This window comes from Akebia trifoliata, chromosome 14 (assembly GCF_017979445.1).
Source record: "Akebia trifoliata isolate Shusen 1 chromosome 14, ASM1797944v1, whole genome shotgun sequence".
NCBI lineage: Eukaryota > Viridiplantae > Streptophyta > Magnoliopsida > Ranunculales > Lardizabalaceae > Akebia > Akebia trifoliata.
In genome coordinates, this window is record NC_141388.1 from 23,757,094 (window position 1) to 23,774,872 (window position 17,779).

A 17,779-nucleotide genomic window follows, 5' to 3' on the forward strand; every position below is an offset into this window, starting at 1 on the left:
AGCGCGCTGACAAGTGTTTTGTTTTGAATTAACAGCCAACGGTTGTTTTTTTTGGTGTTTGTTTTTAAAATTCAAAACGAGAGATGGGCCGGGCCTTGTGAAACTTTTCATAAATGCTCCTCCCCATCAAAAGTTTATACTCTTTCTCTATTTCAAATGTCTTATTACTCATGTCTCTCATTTCCCACCAAATTAATGTGCCTGATTTTAATTTATTCTATGGCATGTTTGGATGCTCAAGTTTTCAATTTCTCATGTAATAATTATAGCTATAGAACAAAGTTCGGATTCGATAAATATTCTATATGGGCTCAATTCAATTAATTGGGATAATTACGAAAAAATTCCATTGAAAAATAAGATTTATTTCCAAGAGTATTTAAATGATGTTTTTCAAATTTCTTCTCAAAACCCATCATCTTCAACCTTCCCAAAAATCTTATTCTATTCTTGACATTTGAATGATGAAGAAAATAAAATTTTGAGTAATGATATTACAATATTCTGCGATCAATGGATAAATCACCAATTAATTTTTTGATTCGTCGATTTAATTGGCTTATCCCTTAATTGGAAAATTTTACAAATTTGTGACTATTATTATAGTTAGATCATGAGGATCGAATTAATTTTCTTTATTTTTTGGAAGTTGTAACACCCATTTGAAATAATACCATTTTTTAAAAATTTGAACTTTTCTTATGTTGATCGAAGAAAAATAAAAAATCAGGTTTCAAAAATCGTAGCTTGCAGAAGTTTCTGTCGGTGCCACCAACAACCATTCATTAAGCTTTGGTCATTGCCACCGATAGACCATTGAGTCCGTCGATATAATGAAATTTTTACATAAAAAAAAAAAAATTTTTTTGACTTCGGCTCAAATTTAATATTTTCTTCCAAAATACCCTATAAGATGATTCCCGACGTTTAAATTTGTTTCAAACTTCATTTTTGAATTGTTCAAGGTTTTTTAGAATTTTGAGCTTGAAACATTGAAAACTTCAAAAACGGGCATATGGACTATTTAAATTCGGAGGGATCATATTGTAAGTGCACTGCCCCCTATGTACGAGAGTATGAACTCTCATTGTTTGCATGTGGTGGCGAGTCGATAGCCGGTGTTAAATTTACTTTTTCTTATCATGAGGCGATGGTTACATATTTATTTATGATTCTGTTATCGTGAGACAATGTGTAAAGTTTTATTTTTACAAAAATGACTTGTTGCATGGTAAGAAATTGGATATCCATTCCACACACTTGTATGTTTATTTTCCATTTTATTTCCAAAAGAATATATATATATATATATATATATATATATATATATATATATTTGGGATCTATTAAAAGGCTTGTGGAAACCTAAAAAGATAATTTGTCACATTGATGATCAGAGTCCACTTTCAAGCGAGAACTAGAATTATTTCTATTAGAATGAGTTCGGTTTAGACTTTAGGATCTTTTTATTTATTTGTTGAGAGTTGGGATTTTGATGTTAGAGTGAGGGGTTGCTAAACTTTTATTTTAGGCAGTGTTTTTGAGAGTTAGTTTATATTTCAGATTATCTTAGGAATAGTTTTACTCTTATACTTTAGTTTTAATAGAATTTTCGCTACAATACTTTATATTATCACCATATTGTTTATTTATTTATTATCATTTGTTGGGAGTGTGTTTTTGAGTGCCTTAGATTTTAACATGGGAGCATAGGGATTTGTATTAGAATTTGGGGGCATTATATATTTTTTGTAAATTTGTTTCTTTTTAGACATTGTGTAATAATTACATTTTAAATATTTTATGAATGACTTAATCTGTAAGTTTCCTCCCCATAGGATTTCTATAAATACAAGGGAGTGATTACTATTTGAGAGAGGGGATAGATAGAATTGAATCAGAATATTGAGAATTTCTTATTTTTAAAGAGAATTCAAATTCAGAGAGAGAAAGAGAGAGACATCTTTCCATTTAAAGTGAAGATTTATTGTAACTAAGTTCGTTTCAATCAATAAAGAAGCTAAAAAAGGAAATTTGATCAAATCTGTAAAAATCCATCTGATTAAAGAAAAGGTGAGATCAAATTCATGTTGTAATTTTTATTATTTTAGTTTTTCTACAATATGTATTTGAGTTTTTCATCAACAATTCACAACTTTCACATATAAAATTTAAGTTAATCCGTGAATTTCATTAAATTATCCATAAAATTGATTTTTTAACCATTAAATTGATTTTCTAATCAATAAACCTAAATTTTCTTTTCATCAATTTTCAAGATTCAAATTTTAAGAGATAGTTTTACTTTGAAAATTTGAAGAAATTCTGAAGTGTGGAATGAAGCTAACCACCTTGTCGTATTACGAGGGATTTTGATCATTTTCCTTACGGTGGGAACAAGATCAATTAATAACTCATTGTTCTTCCCCAATGTGTCCAGATATGAATCTGAGAACTTTGCATTTGAGAGACATGAGAGGGGGAAACAACTATGTTAGATTTTCATCTTAATGTATGCAAAGAGATACCAAAGTTTATAGAATAATATTTGTTCATTCTTTCTCTTTTCATTGTGATTTTTTTAGCATTTTTCTTCACATAAAGCTATCCAAAACCAAATTCACTAAGGTTATGGCATGGAAAATTCATAAACCAAGACCCAATCTAGTTATCGTTATCATCTATTCAAAATGAGACGATGCACTAGACTGAAAATTCAGCCCAAATCAAGAAGGAAAATGTAGCTGAAAATTCAGAACCTCCATCACATGAATGCAACCTATTAATCACTGAAACTCGAAAGCTGGTTGCTTGATTATATTCAGTTGCAACTAACTTGCATTTTGTGAAAAACTGAATATTAAAAATATTCACTTGTTAGAACTCAATGAAGGAAGAACTGAACTCACCGAAGCCTTTTCTGAGTTTCTTCAATCTTTAAAGCTTTGAATTCAACGCTTATTTGTCTACCATTTGCATCTGCAAAAATTACATAACTTATTAATTAACGAGATTTAAATGTCTAAGAGCTCGAAACAAAAGAGAATCAAGTGTTAATAGGGGCAAAAGTCTTTCTCTATCTGTCTGTTAGAACTTATAATATAGTAGTGTCGGAACCACCGAAGTTCTGAAGATTCTTTGAGTTTTGAGCTTCAACTTGGGAGAGAGAGCGAGAGAGAGAAAAAACCTTTGGTCGATCTATCTATCCCATTTTTAGGTTCATTCTATTTCTATTTCCATTCTTGTAAGATTAGGAGATTTCCACTGAAGATTTGAACGCCTTGGTTTTGATCACATCCGATGAAGATCTCATCAATATCATCAATATCATCGAAGAGTACAATCGAGCCAACCAAGAACATCGACACTATTGAAGACCAGAGCTTTTCTCTCACCGTTGAAATCAATCAAAAAATATCTCTTCCTTCATCAGTCACTCCCTCTTTCGTTGGTTCTACTTCAGGAAAATATTCCTTCTCAACTAATAGATGTCGAAGTTCTTCAATACTTCCATCATGGAGGCTGATCAATGTTTCCATCAATTCTCACCAGAGTAGTTTGAAATTCCAGTTTGCTTTGAGAAACCTATTGATCAAAAGCTCCGTTACAATAATTGCGTTCCTCATAGAAACCCTCTATGTCTATGTTTTGCACAACGGGAACTACTGCAAATAACCCTAAAACTAATCATTAGTGACAACCAAAAGTGTTACCACTAAAACCTTACACCTTTAGTGACAATAAAAAAAATCGTCGCTAAATCTCTTCATGTGATTATCATGTTAGTTCCAAAAATCTACAATAATGAATTACTGACAAAATATTATTCCTGTAATTAAATATGTGTTTTAGTAGTGAAAATCAATCTCTAGCTAAAACTTATAATTAATAACAACAAAAAATGTTGCCACTAAAATCTTACATTTTTAATGGAAATAAAATAAAATTTGGCACTAAATCTTTTCATGTGGTCATGCATTTTAACCGCTATATTTGAGTTATCACTAAATGTTGTTAGTATAACACTTATAAGAATGACATTTTGTTTTCGCCACTAAAAGTAATTATTTAGTGGTAACATATATATGGCAGTCAAAAGTATGTTTTTAGTGGCAAAATATAACTATAACTAATGAGAAATCATTAGTGACAGAAAATATCTTGCAACTAAAACCCTAAACCTTTAGTGGCACTAAATAAAAGCCGTCATTAAATATCTTGATGTGGTTACTTTTAAAGGTGCCAAAATTTACATCAATGGCATTAGTGGCGCATACTTTTGAGTTGTCACTAAATGTTGGTGCTAAAATATTTTTAGTGTCAACATATTAATCTTACCACTAAAAGTTATTTTTTAGTGACAATATATATATATATATATATAAATCGGAGCTAAAAATTTCGTCATTAAAACCCTACTTTCTTGTAGTGCCATAACTATCATCTAAGTATTGGGAAAGTCATTATTTTACCAATATGAGCCGACCTAGCTGACATCTAAGTATTGAGAAATGTCCTAATTGGTTTCATTTCCAATGCTTGCTCCCAAGAAGCACCCAAGGAGCCATTTGGAGCTCCCGTGAATCCATTTTGGGCTCCCAAACGGTTTAGTGGTGTTGAGGAATGGTCAAGGTACATGGTCTCTTTATCTTATTAAACTTATGCACACACTTTGAACATTTTGTCGAGGTGTCTGAGGTTGAGCAACTTTATCAATGTCTTCACGCATCTTCCAATTCAAATCGGTCTAACACACAATACGGTCTCTGGATTGACAAAATATGCAGCTAACAGAGAGTCACGTGTGATGTAGGGAGGAGGTTCCTCCAATTATTTAAAGATAGACACCATGTCTCTATTTTGTTTGATTTGGTCTCTTTATCTTATTAAACTTATGCACACACTTTGAACATTTTGTCGAGGTGTCTGAGGTTGAGCAACTTTATCAATGTCTTCACGCATCTTCCAATTCAAATCGGTCTAACACACAATACGGTCTCTGGATTGACAAAATATGCAGCTAACAGAGAGTCACGTGTGATGTAGGGAGGAGGTTCCTCCAATTATTTAAAGATAGACACCATGTCTCTATTTTGTTTGATTTTTCAATCATATTTAATGGGCAACCTTGATCCCCGATCCACAATTTGTTTAACAGAAAAATGGATTGGAAGGTCCAAATTTCTCCTGTAAGTATGGAATGGATTTTGTAATTTGTTTGTGGTAGTCCTGCGCTGCTTGTGACTTTATGGCCCTTAATTGGCAAATTGGTTAAATATGGGTCCCCAATCACATTCTTTGTAAAACTATGATGAATTATGATCAAAATTATTACAGAAAGCAACCATTTTGACAAGACTTCCAACTTCTAATTACTGAAACAGAGAGACAAAACACACTTCCTCATAGAGAATTTGCAACTACTTACATGCTTGCAGTTGGAGTATCTTCCTCATCCTCCTTCGAAGACGTTGAACGACCCTTACCCCTAGCACTGCCTCCCACTGAATCGTCCGTTACTACTACTACTTTTTCTGAATCATTTAAAGATCCAATCAAGCTCTTGATGATAGAATGAACCTGTTGTGGGGTTCTCACTTTTCTTATGATTCCAGGATTCAATTTACCAAGCAAACCACTACTTGTAGGTCCAATGGCAATACTACTACTAGTAGTACTCTTCAAGCCAATCTGATCAGGATCATCTTCTTTTATCTTTCCAATTATCTCATTCTCCACACTGATTTTACTACTACTCCCACTCCCACCTTGTGATACAATTATCTCCACCTGCTTTGTCGGCAAAGGCACTGATTTAGCTATATTCTCTTCATTTAAATTGAAGTTCAACCGCCTATTCGTTTTAGTACGATTGCTCAGTACTAATGGTTGTTCTAATTCTGAATAATTGGTTTCACTTTCTTCTACTTTTTTTGTGTCCTGCAAAGATGGCTCCTTGTTATTATTATCAGTGACGACATTGTTAAGTACAAGCTCTTCATTAAAATCGAAGTGAACTTGCTTCTTTGTGTTGGGGGTCACTTCAGTTTCACTCTCTTCTGCTGTTTTTGTAGTCTTCTCATCTGAAACCTCTTCATTTAAATCTAAGTCATGATGAACCTGCTGCTTTTTCATTTCCTTATTGCAAATCACTAATGATGCCCATGAATGATCAGTTCCTGATGATTTTGTTTCCTGCTTTGCAGTATCATTCTTCACTATGTCATCATCGGAAATCTTTTCATTTAAATCCATCTGAAATTTCTCTTTGCTCACTGTTGCTAATGAGAAATGGGTTTTGCTTCCTGTACCACATTCCACATATATAGCATAAGTTTAGAAATCACTACAAAATATGAGGTATTTAGAGGCGGTTTTAAACTGCCACCAATTTTACCTAAACCGCCTCTAATATATTTAAGGGCGGTTTGACTAAACCGCCCACTATAGTGGCGTCGCTGATTCCTTTTAGTGGCCAACTAAGGGCGGTTTTAAAACCGCCTCTAAATAATGATTTAAGGGCGTTTTTAATATTTTTAGAGGCTATTTGTAAACCGCCTCTAATAATAATAATTTAATGGCGGTTTAAAAACCGCCTCTAAAGAATATGATTTAAAGGTAGTTCTTATATTTTAGAGGCTATTTGAAAACAGCCTCTAATAATAATAATTTAAGGGCAGTTTTAAAACCGCCTCTAAATATTGTTATTTAACGGCGGTTTTTATATTTTAGAGGCAGTTTGAAAACCGCCCTTAATAACAAATTAGTTTTTAAAAAAATAACATTAGAGGCAGTTCAAAACCGCCTCTAATGTTGTAAAAAAAGAATTAACAAAATATTCATTCCAAAATAAAACCTAGAATTATATAAAGAAAAAGAGCTGCTATTGGCACTACAAATTTCACTTATCATTTATTTATAAAAAGATAACACAACCTGTAAATGAATATTTTACCAAACATAACAGTGCAAACTGTATTTTAAGACTTCCATGGGGTGAGTGTGAATTTCAGACAGAAAATGGGTATAGTCCATGCAAATGATTCCAAATCACAGTTGGCGCTCATTAAAAAATAACATCAGCCAAGTTTCATGTTCCATCCTAATGGGCCCTGAATAAAGCTTGCTAGAAGCCAAAGAGGACCACATAACCAGAGATCTATAAGCTCAAACATCTGCCATGTTTCATCTTCTTCGTTGTATGCATGTGTATCTGTGCATCCTACTCACTAAAATGTCATATAGCCAATTTGCAGATTTGATATCCATAGGAACAACTTCCCTATACTTGGCAAGCATGAAACATAACAGAATTATAAGAAAGATAATTATGACTTTCTATTTTGTTTCAATGCTAATATAGAATACCTCTTTCAGTGCAAGTATAATTTCAGTCAAGAAAATGTCACATTTCCTTTGTTTTGATTGATCCTGTAAGTCACATTTCCTTTGTTTTGATTGATCCTGTAAACACAAACAAAAGTTCTTGCTTTTAGATGCAGGTGATTTTCTAATGAAATATTCAATGCATCCAAATCCAAGTTTATTCATTATAGATAACCATTACATTTCGAGGATTGCCAAATTCCAAGTAAAACCAAACAACGACAAAAAGAAACGAAGTGACTTACCTCAAACCAATAAAAAACATGGGTGATTAAGAAGTATAAGCAGTCAAGTCTATGATGTTTGGCAGAAAAATGATAGGAAGGAAACACTTCAATCATCAGCTGAAGTAAGCCATCAAGCTTAGTTTTCATAAATTCGACTGAGAATTTATGAAAATAAGATTTTGTAATTGAGCATCTACTAATAATCCATCTACTAATATAAATAATAAATGTATACTTACAATGATGACTCCAAAATATGTTTATTTATAAATAATTATAGAATTTTGGATTCCCATAATTATGTGTGTACAATGACTTAAATACCTGAAAGAAGAGGGGTAGTTAGGCCAGAATGTCATGTTTCTTTGAGGGGTAGGAAGGGAAAGAAGGAAAAGCATGTCAGCCCAGTCCAGCTTCTGCTCTTCAGACACAACAAAGGCTTGTCCATAGCCTTCAATGCTGTTGGGTAGCTGTGAGTTTGCTTTCTTCTCCTCTAATGCCAGCCTAAAGAACTCTTCTATGTCAGCCTTCATCTTCTCAATTATTTCCTCCGGGACTCCATAATTGATCAACTGCTTAACATCCAAATTCAAATGTTTTCGTTATATATGTTGTGGAAATCAAGGTTTATAATCTTGTCTCAAGACAATGTTTCAACAAATCTAGACCAAAACATTTGAAGACAATTTAAAATTCTAAAGCAAGCCGAAACATTATTGAAACATTCAATATAGTCTCGACCGAAATCAAATATTCTAAGATGGTATGAAACTTGATTTGCCCATTTTTGTTTCACCATTTATCGAGAAATTATTATTTTTGTGTCACAGAAATTATTTTCTTGCCCCTGGGACAGTTTCTTTCCATGGGGTCAGACTATTTGAGACCAACTATTTTTGGTGGGTAGGCTAGACTCAAAGCCACAACCTCTAATTAAGTTGCATTATAAACTGTCAACCAATTGAAACATACTTTTGGGGCCAACTCTCACATAGATCTTCGTCCAATTCTAATTTATTTTTTTGTCACCAGATTAAGCCATCACATCTGTGGAATATATATCAGTTTGGCCCCCAATGTTGTATATAGTAGCATTTGGGAGGGCATGCTGTGCTTGAAATCTAAATCTATGATGTGAGTGCTCCACAACTTTTTGGTACCGAGTAGTTAAGGTAGAAGCAACACCAGGTGATCCCACATGAGTATGTTCTTCAGGAAACCCCATATGAATAATATGTTTCTCCCATCACCACTTCACTACACATTTTCAGAAGTAGACTTTGACACCCACGTTATCTATTCTTTTCTATCTTTCCCTACATATGTAAAGTGAGGTATATGCTTCATGACTGTTCAACTTATAACATCTGTTCTAAGTTCTAAGTTTTATGAGAAAATTAAGTAAATGACAGTTCAAAATCACAAAAGCTGGTATTGGTAACTCTCTTTTCACTGTATGATACCTGCACTTCATCAGACAAAGCTCCTCCTCCACGAGCACAAAGTAGTTCTGCCAGTAAGTACTCTAGTTGCTGATGCATTCTTTGCATCTCATTGGATATTGGATCTCTGTTGACCTATAGAACAAAACAAGAATCCCCATATGTGGCCAGCGTATATGAGAATTAAAACTAGATGAGAATTAAAACTAGATAACCTCCCCAGTGTAAAGTATATTGGGAAAAACAGAAATAGTAAACTGAAAAAACTTACAATGGGCTTATTCTGAATATCACAGCAGGATTGGCATATTTGAGAGTGTTGAAAGTTTCCTTTGCATTGATATCTATTGGGCTGATGCACGCTATAAGAGGGCATAGTTTGGAAGATGTTAGAAAAGCAAGTGTGGTCATCTACCACCAGAAAACAACCTTGTGCTTGGGACAATTTATAGAAAATTACTAATGAAAGTGTGGAACCCTGAAGGGGGATGAAGAACTCTAATCAAGTGTTAAAAATAGAAGAAAAGGAACTGAATTGATGGATTCAGGACTCATAATCCCAGTCTGATCCGGGTTAAAGTTGTCCTCAGAAATTTTAAAGTTCAAGGTCCTATCATAGCTATGAATTCCATTGAAGAGACATTGCCCCTGTACTTAAGAAAGCTACAAGGCAACTAGAGGTTAAGGCTGATACCAATAATATCTGGGATTCGAGGAAACAAAGAGCCTCTGAAGATCGAACAACATTGTGAACATACTCGAGTTTCTAGATTGTAGTGTAGGTCATAAAATTGTGTACATGCATAGTTAAATAAATGATGAAAAATATAACAAATATTAGGCAAAAATAGGAAAGGAAGTTGAAAATTTAAGATAGTGGTTACGGTAATGTCAAGTTTCCAGCTATTATCAGAAGTTCCAGCAACCATAAAGTAGATCATGAGAAAAACAATCATTTATAATGAAAATATGAAACCAAGGGGACAATACATATAAAACACACGCCAGTATCAAACACAAATACATTTCACCATAACCTCCAACAAGTTTAAAAAATATAGCAAATTAACAGAGGTACATTGGCAACAAACTTGAACTACAGTCATAGAAGAAACAAATTTACACTATGAGAATCAAGAATCTTATGTAAGTGGATTTTCAATTCCTAAAAATGGGTTATATACTAAAAAGCGAAAAAAAGTGTTTTGCAAACATACAAACAGGCCCTTATGTAATTTTTTTCTTGGTAATTCTTTTTTATGCTATACTTAAGTATCATATGCACTACATGTGTTTGTAATGTATTAGAATGATCTGTTAGGAACTCAGGATATATAGAGTAGCTTATTCTCAATCAGGTTTGAATTGATGCCTTATAATGGAGCAGGATTCATCACATAAATACTTTATTTTTTCTAAAATCAAGGGGACAAAGTAAGGCACTAATATCTAATTTCAGTGTTGTGTCTGCCCTTAGAATTTCCAATAATGACACCATATACCTTTATGACGACATCATTCTCAAATCCAAGCTTTCTCATTAAGATGCTATGTACTTAGATTCATTACTGTGACAGCAAATTTCATAGGTATCTCTTTCAATTCCATATGAATGGAATTGGAGAGAAAAAATTAAGAATAAGAAACCATACAGTTGTGCTTGGCAGAAAATTTTCTGTGATAACACCACCACGAGGTCCAATACACTTGATACTATAACCTTCCCTCTTAATAGTCAAAATAGCTGGCTCCCAGATATCAAAGTCTTGAGATAAAAAGTAGGGGAAAAAGTATAACTACAACTGAGTAAAGATATGATAGTATGAAGAAAGCAATAGCTAAAAATTTGAACAAAGGGACAACAATATGAGAAATTAAGAACTATTCAAGCATTTAAGCAGAGATGGGTAGCTTACATCAGCGTGGTGTTCTAACAAAACTTTCACAACGTCCTGTTGTCCACGGCCACCAACCCAAATCAACGGTGTACCCACATCACTTTGCGATTCCAAATCAACCCCTTTGGAAAGTAAATATCTAAGCAACTCAATGTTTCCTACAAACATAATGCTTTCTTTAGAACAAGCAGCATGAATAATAAGATTATAAATAGAAATATAACAACGGAAGAAAAACAAATTTGAAGCAAAAGGTCAGAATTGACATGAAAGAACATGAACACACTAACTCCCCAATTTCCCATACTAGGTGTACTCGTCGTCAGTCGTTAGTCTTTCTTCAAGATGAGTATTAAGAATAAAAAGTTCCTAGTATATTGTGTGCCTTCCATTTAATATTTTTTTAAAAAAAAAAAAACAGAAAGAGTGCCCACAATTTGACTCAAGTAACACACCATTTCTTGTAGTCCATCCACAAACTAGTTAATTAATTAGATAAATATTATGAACAAATCATGTTCAGTCATGCTATATGCAAAGTGAACCTAATCAATTAACTACAATAAGAAAAGTAAATGACATTCATACTTAGTGCAATCTAAACTAATTAAAAAATTGCATGTAAGCATAAAGTAGGGAACTCACCAATATCAAAAATAGAACATGATAAGGGATCTCTCTCTCTCTCTCTCTCTCTCTCTCTCTCTCTCTCTCTCTCAATGAGAAGATCGCGTGCATCCTTGCCAAAATCATTTACTATATAGGGACACATCCTCATCATTTCTACAATGAGAACCAAAATTGCAAAAAGATAACCAACTGATTGCCAAAGATTAGTTTCAATCAAGACACAATGGAAAGAAAATTACAAGAATGTACAAGTGAAGGTCATATAGATATACACCCATCCACTTCAGCCTGAAGTGTACAACACAGACAAGGCCCCTACAAGGGCCGGGTTAGAAACTGTGTCTAGCTTTCGACAGAGTCTTTAGCTTGACGATTTTCCAAACCAAAACACATTCATCACTGTCAACGTGGGAGCTATCACTAGCAAGCTGTAGAAACCTATAAGGAAAATTTGTTTGACCTGAAAATCAAAATAGAAGAACAAGATGGGATTACCAATCTTTATGAGAGAGAGAGAGAGACCCACCCTAAATTATAGAAGTACTCTATACACAAAAAGCAGAAAAACCAAACCTGTCTCAACCGAGACATTTGGAAAAAAATACTAATTATTTTATTTTGAGGTCAATGTTTCATTCCGGTCTTGACCAAAACATTCTGAGACAATACAAAACTTCAAACCATGGTTTGGACCACTCACAAGCCCAACCAATGGACCACCTCTTGGACAAATATGTACAACTTGCCAATCCTAACAGCCTAAAAGAAGAATTTTAATGAAAGTTAATTGATTCTATCATGGAGATTGAGGTTTTAATTTTGGATAATGTCTTGTTGGATGCATCGGTAAATCAGGTTTCCTTGGTTACTACATCAACCTGTACATGTGTTTTGCACATATAAATGACAAATAAGATATACGAAGTTGGGCTTAGACCCATAGTTCAGTTGGTTTCACACATTGCAAAGCAACTTTGAGGTCATGGGTTCAAGTCCAGATTATCCATCAAGGAAAAAGATATACAAAGTTCAGTAGTCATAAAACAGTTGGGTTGCTATTGGAATACCAGGGAATTTTGGGTTTTCTCTGGCTCTGAATTCAGGTTATGAACATGCTCGCATGCGTGCACAGAAGGATAGCTGATCCATTGTGTGGTTTAGCATTCTCTTAAAATATGGACCAACCAGCAGAAACTTACCTGATCAAAATGGAGGTACAGGTGGGCAAAAGAAGATGAATCAATGGTTTCGTAATAGCACTCTCTTAAAATATGGACCAACCCAGCAGAAAACTTACCTGATCAAAATGGAGGTACAGGTGGGCAAAAAAGAAGATAAACAGAAGGATCCTCGCAACCTAAAGTCATAGAAAATCCTTGAGTTATGAATCCTGTCATCAAAAGGTTAAATACAAACACAGGTGGGAAAGAACATTTAAAAACTCCAAATGGTTGCATTAGTCATAAGATCAAAACAGTGAAGGGTTAAAATTACGACGGCCCTCCAGCTAATTTCAAAAGCTCATTATAATCCCTCAGAACTCAATGAAGTTGACGTGGACTGGTCAAGTTCCCTATACCAGGTCCCTGTCTGATACTTTTCTTGATGAGTTTTTCATCCACTCGAATCACTTAAAAATTATAGCAAAAAGAAACACGATATCCTGACTTCTTAGGTCTTTCCTAGATTCTTGAGTGCTAGACTCATGTATCTCAAGATTACAAATAGCCTAGATTAAGTGCAATTTAGCACCTACAATGGGCATTATCCATATAAAAGGGAATCTATTCTTGCATATAATTTGATTACAAAATACAATTATTATTGGTGTTGAATAGACAATGGACAAAAGTACATTTCTGTCTTTGTTTCATATGAGTTGGTTTTTCCTAACAACTTTAAATTATTTATCACACCACAATTAACGATTAAAACACATTCTTCAAACATTACAAAGATTAATCCACGTGTCACCATACCTCCAAAATAAAATAGTACTCGACATATTTGTAGAGGAAAACTCATGGTCTATATAAACAGGAAAAAATGGAAAGAAAATAACAAAGTTCAAAGATTGGGGAAGGAAGAAAGGGAAATGTAACACCAGCTTCAGCACGAAAAACAAGAAAAATATCTATGGAAAAATAGTATACAGAACACCTACTTATAAGAACAAATGTTCCAATAAAGAAATATACACATCTTAAAATGAAAAATGTTAATGTTAGGATACACCTCTACTTTTTCTTCATAAAACAGCACAAACTACCTTACAAATTATGCCAAAAACAACACAAACAGGGAAAACTAGAACTCAAAACTACGTACATTTTCACAGTAGACGATTAAACATAAACAAATAAAAAGAATTATATAAAAAATTTAAATAAATAAAAAAAAGAACAAGAAAGGGTTTGAGAAGAGGGGCAAATACTTACATGATATATGTAGATTTGGTTCTCTAGGATCCATCAAATACTGTAAATCAGATATTCTGAAAAAAAAAAAAAATTTAATTCGAATCAGCATTGGACGCTAATGATAAAATATATAAAAATAAAATATCATTCAAAATCAATTGTATTGCAAGGAAAAAAAAATACTTACCTGTTCTAACTCTTGATAGATTTGGGGTTTTGAACAAAAACCCTCCTTTCTTCTTTCTTCTTCTTCAACCTTGACAAATCGTGAGAACGGGATCATTCTCTAATGGGATGGAGATATATAGTGGAAGTGGGAGAGAGGGAGAGAGGAGAAGAGGAAATGAAGAACTTACTGCCAAAATGGAGACCATGAAGGCGCCAAATTGAAAATGCCTCGATTCTTCACTGCATTTTGGAAGAAGGAACCTCGATTTAGGGTTTGTTAGGTCGATTTACAAACTCGCCATCGATTTTTGCCATTAAAATCAGATCAATCGATTTAGGGTTTCGTTTCTTCTTTCTTCAAAGGCGTTTCCAACGGAAATGCCTCCCATTCATCAGATGCTCGTCGTTCTTCACAGGCGTTTCCAACGAAACTGCCCCTAATCGTCGTTCTTCCCAGGTGGTTTTCGCAACATCGCCTCCAACGGATCTGTATTTTGGGGCTGTTTCGTGAAACCGCCGTGAATAATCTGTCTCTCGTTCTCCAATGGAGGCGTGTTTAAAAAACGACGTGGTTTGGAGCTCTGTGGTGGCTCTTTCTTTAAAAACGCCCCTCACATTGTTTTATTGCTGGCACTTCACAAAACCGCCGAATAAAAACGCCTTAAATGCCTATCATTTTTGTAGTGAATAGCTTTCTAGTTCTAACTGAGAAATCAAAAATGAAAGAAACACATACCATATAGTCAACTTGGGAAATCAATTTGAAAGATGCATGAAGTTCTCTTTCAAAACTCCACAGAGCTATTTAACTTTACATAATATTTTGTTGAACAAAACAATAAATGTTTTAAATATCGAAAACAAATAAATAAATATATATATATACACACGTTCAAGATCTTATGGGGATTTTAGCATTCTCCAACACTTTATTTTTTCAGTAATACTTATATTCATTTTGTCTTTTTGTGAAAAAATAGGGGAATATTAGTCTTTTACACAATAAATACTTCTTTGCATTGATTGTCAAATTATTTATTATAATAAGACATTTAATTTTAAAGATTAAATACTCTTAGCATTTATTGTGAAATAGATAAATATTAATTACGTAAATGAGCATTTATTATGTAAAAAGACTAATATAACATTATTTTTTTCAATAAATAACAAAATGGGTAGGGGTATTGTTGGAGAAAAAAATAATATTGGAAAATGATAACATCCCCATGAGATCTTGGTCGTTGGCATTTTCGTAATACCTTTCCTTATTTTGTATTTTAAAGAAAATGACAAGAATGTATTGATCTTTTATAAAATAAATGCTTCTTTACATAATAAATACTATGAGTATTTAAGTATTTTGAAGTAAATATCTTTTATTTTTTAATAAATACTTTGACAATTATTGTCAATATAATAAATGCATTTATTAATAGAATAATAAATGCACTTATTAATGACATAATAAATATATTTATTAATTAAATAAAACTAACATGTCCTTGTCTTTTTTATTAAAAAACAAAACAAGAAAGAATATTGTTGAAAAAAAGAAAAAGTGTTGAACAATTCTAACCTCCCCATAAGATCTTGGACGTTGGCATTCTTCATATATATATATATATATATATATATTCATTTTAAAATATTAAAGTAATATTACACTTTTTAAATATTCTAAATTTAACATATATTTGTTTGAGCCGGACCATCCAAGTGGACTTGTGAGTTTTTGACTTGAGATTAAAACACACTTTCGAAACATTAAAAAGGTTCGCCATTGATTGGCCCCAATGCATCAAATTTATTTATTTTAAACGAAATCTTACCTTTTGAGTTTTTGGGCGTGAATTCAGATTGAAAATCAACTGATTTCTTTGTTTTCAGAAAACATTAAAAAATATGATTTTAAATTTAACCTATTTAAAATATTTTAAATATGGTTAACTCACTGCAACAGTTCAACTCGAGAGTCCAGACTGACATTCGAGACTTAAAAGGGATTCAAGGAAAACTCTATAGCGTCCAACGTTATTGTACATAGAGTGTCCAACGAACCGATTAGATGAGAAACAGATCCCTTCGGATATTGAACTTTTAGGAAAAAAGGCCAATCTCTAGGAGATCTATGTTTCTATTCCAATCTCAGTCGTCTATTCGACACAGTGTGTCCAACATCGTGTTAGCTAATGTTGCTAAGAAGACTGAACTCCAATTCACACTGAAACACTCCACACGATCTTTTATCCAAATATAAGTTTCCACTGATCGAGAACTGCAGGATCTCGAATAAAAATTACCTTCAGAACCGATTGTCGAATCAAGATCTCGTAGTTCAATTTTCTCGCTAGTGAGTTTCGATTTCTCTGTCGATTCTGGATTGCTCTGCTTCTCCTTCTCCTTCTTCAACTAACAACCGACAAACAAGAAAATATCACGACAAGAATTAATCAAACTACAAATTTCTACAGAAAATTTAACCTTGGAGGCAGAAATGCAAACAATTGTAGATTTAAGATTCAAAATGGAAAGATTTGATTCGATCTTAAAGCTCTGATTCAAGATCATCTGTTCTTCTCCTCCAATTTGAACAAACACAAAGAGAGAGAGAGAATGAAAGAAAAAGAGAAAAAAGAGAGTTAATAAAATGCAGCAATTGATCTTTTATTTGCTCTGTGGTCTGCTATTTATAGTGTTATGGTTTGGAGGCGTTTTCTTGCTTATTTTTGAAACTAACATGAGCACCTAAGAAGAGGAATACAATTGGGCCCAGTTTAGGGTGAGGTTGTAGGTTCGGTTTCCATTTTAGGTAATATGAAGTCCAAACCTAAGGTATGAAATTGCGGTTCGGTATTCGTGGGATGGGATGAAATGGTAATTTCTTCCTTGCAGTACCTATAATTCGGTTAAGCGCCACGTCTTATAAAGGCCAAAATCTCTTCGTTGAAATGTTGGAATTTAATAATCGTTCGTTTTCAATCTATTCGATTAGGCTTAAAAAAGAAATTTTTTAACTTTCTATTTCTTTTAAATCCAATCCAAACCATGATCATTACGTGTTTGATGGATTAGATCTTAATTTTCAACATGACCTCTCCACTATTGAAAGACTAGTAAAGGGTACCATAGGAAAAAATTACCACAGAGGATCCACTCTAAGATGGAACACTTCTGTAGCAATTTTAAATGAAGGTAATTTTAAGAAGGAAAATTTTACTTTCAATGATACTGCATTTATGGCAATGGGTACATGAAGGTAATTTTAAGAAGGAAAAATTTGACTTTCAATGATACTGCATTTATGACAATGGGTACAGAACCATAGATGTTTTCCTCAATATATGAGTGATAAAGATCTATGGTTCTTTGTACACCGTCGTGTCTACGTAGTGTCTCACGAAGTCTGTAGAAAGGCTCTTTTCAAAAAAATAAAATAAATGTATGAACGTTTTTACTTTTCTAATAAATATAAATTGGTACAATCAAATAAAGCAAACGTCTGGCCGCAATAAACCATTCAATAATTGGTTTTGGGGTTAAGGACGTAAAAAAAGAAATATAATAAAATTATAAGGGTATTATTAGAAAATCTTTGGGATTAAGGG

At 33.2% G+C, this 17,779-nt stretch overlaps 2 protein-coding genes across 11 annotated transcripts; both read right to left on the reverse strand.

Annotated features, from left to right (window-relative positions):
* Window positions 1-5,352: 5,352 nt before the first annotated feature.
* On the reverse strand, window positions 5,353-16,799 carry LOC147386577 (uncharacterized). Its single transcript, XM_086424044.1, has 2 exons — window positions 16,475-16,799; window positions 5,353-6,305 (listed from the first exon to the last, which is right to left on the reverse strand). The coding sequence occupies exon 2, from the start codon at window positions 6,253-6,255 to the stop codon at window positions 5,425-5,427; it is 831 nt and encodes a 276-aa protein (XP_086280170.1). The 5' UTR covers window positions 6,256-6,305; window positions 16,475-16,799; the 3' UTR covers window positions 5,353-5,424.
* Window positions 7,041-14,226, reverse strand: LOC147386578 (S-norcoclaurine synthase 1-like). Of its 10 annotated transcripts, XM_086424275.1 has the most exons (8): window positions 14,191-14,226; window positions 14,022-14,077; window positions 12,881-12,940; window positions 10,972-11,111; window positions 9,327-9,417; window positions 9,077-9,190; window positions 7,938-8,185; window positions 7,041-7,464 (listed from the first exon to the last, which is right to left on the reverse strand). In XM_086424275.1, the coding sequence occupies exons 6-8, from the start codon at window positions 9,161-9,163 to the stop codon at window positions 7,395-7,397; spliced, it is 405 nt and encodes a 134-aa protein (XP_086280401.1). In that variant the 5' UTR covers window positions 9,164-9,190; window positions 9,327-9,417; window positions 10,972-11,111; window positions 12,881-12,940; window positions 14,022-14,077; window positions 14,191-14,226; the 3' UTR covers window positions 7,041-7,394. The 10 variants fall into 10 exon arrangements, with proteins under 10 accessions (XP_086280401.1, XP_086280402.1, XP_086280400.1 ...); XM_086424276.1 differs by lacking the exon at window positions 12,881-12,940 and having other exon boundaries at window positions 14,191-14,206; XM_086424274.1 differs by lacking the exons at window positions 12,881-12,940; window positions 14,022-14,077; window positions 14,191-14,226 and adding exons at window positions 11,599-11,736; window positions 11,858-11,872.
* Window positions 16,800-17,779: the final 980 nt, after the last annotated feature.

Excerpts from the sequence above, each read along its gene's own strand:
- LOC147386577 (XM_086424044.1), bottom strand. The coding sequence starts at position 6,255 with ATGGATTTAAATGAAAAGATTTCCGATGATGACATAGTGAAGAATGAT.
- LOC147386578 (XM_086424270.1), bottom strand. The coding sequence starts at position 9,431 with ATGCCCTCTTATAGCGTGCATCAGCCCAATAGATATCAATGCAAAGGA. Across the intron at positions 8,186-9,076 it reads CTTTGTCTGATGAAGTGCAG|TTGATCAATTATGGAGTCCC; the intron begins GTATCATACAGT and ends GATGTTAAGCAG. Across the intron at positions 7,465-7,937 it reads AACTACCCCTCTTCTTTCAG|GATCAATCAAAACAAAGGAA; the intron begins GTATTTAAGTCA and ends TTGTGTTTACAG.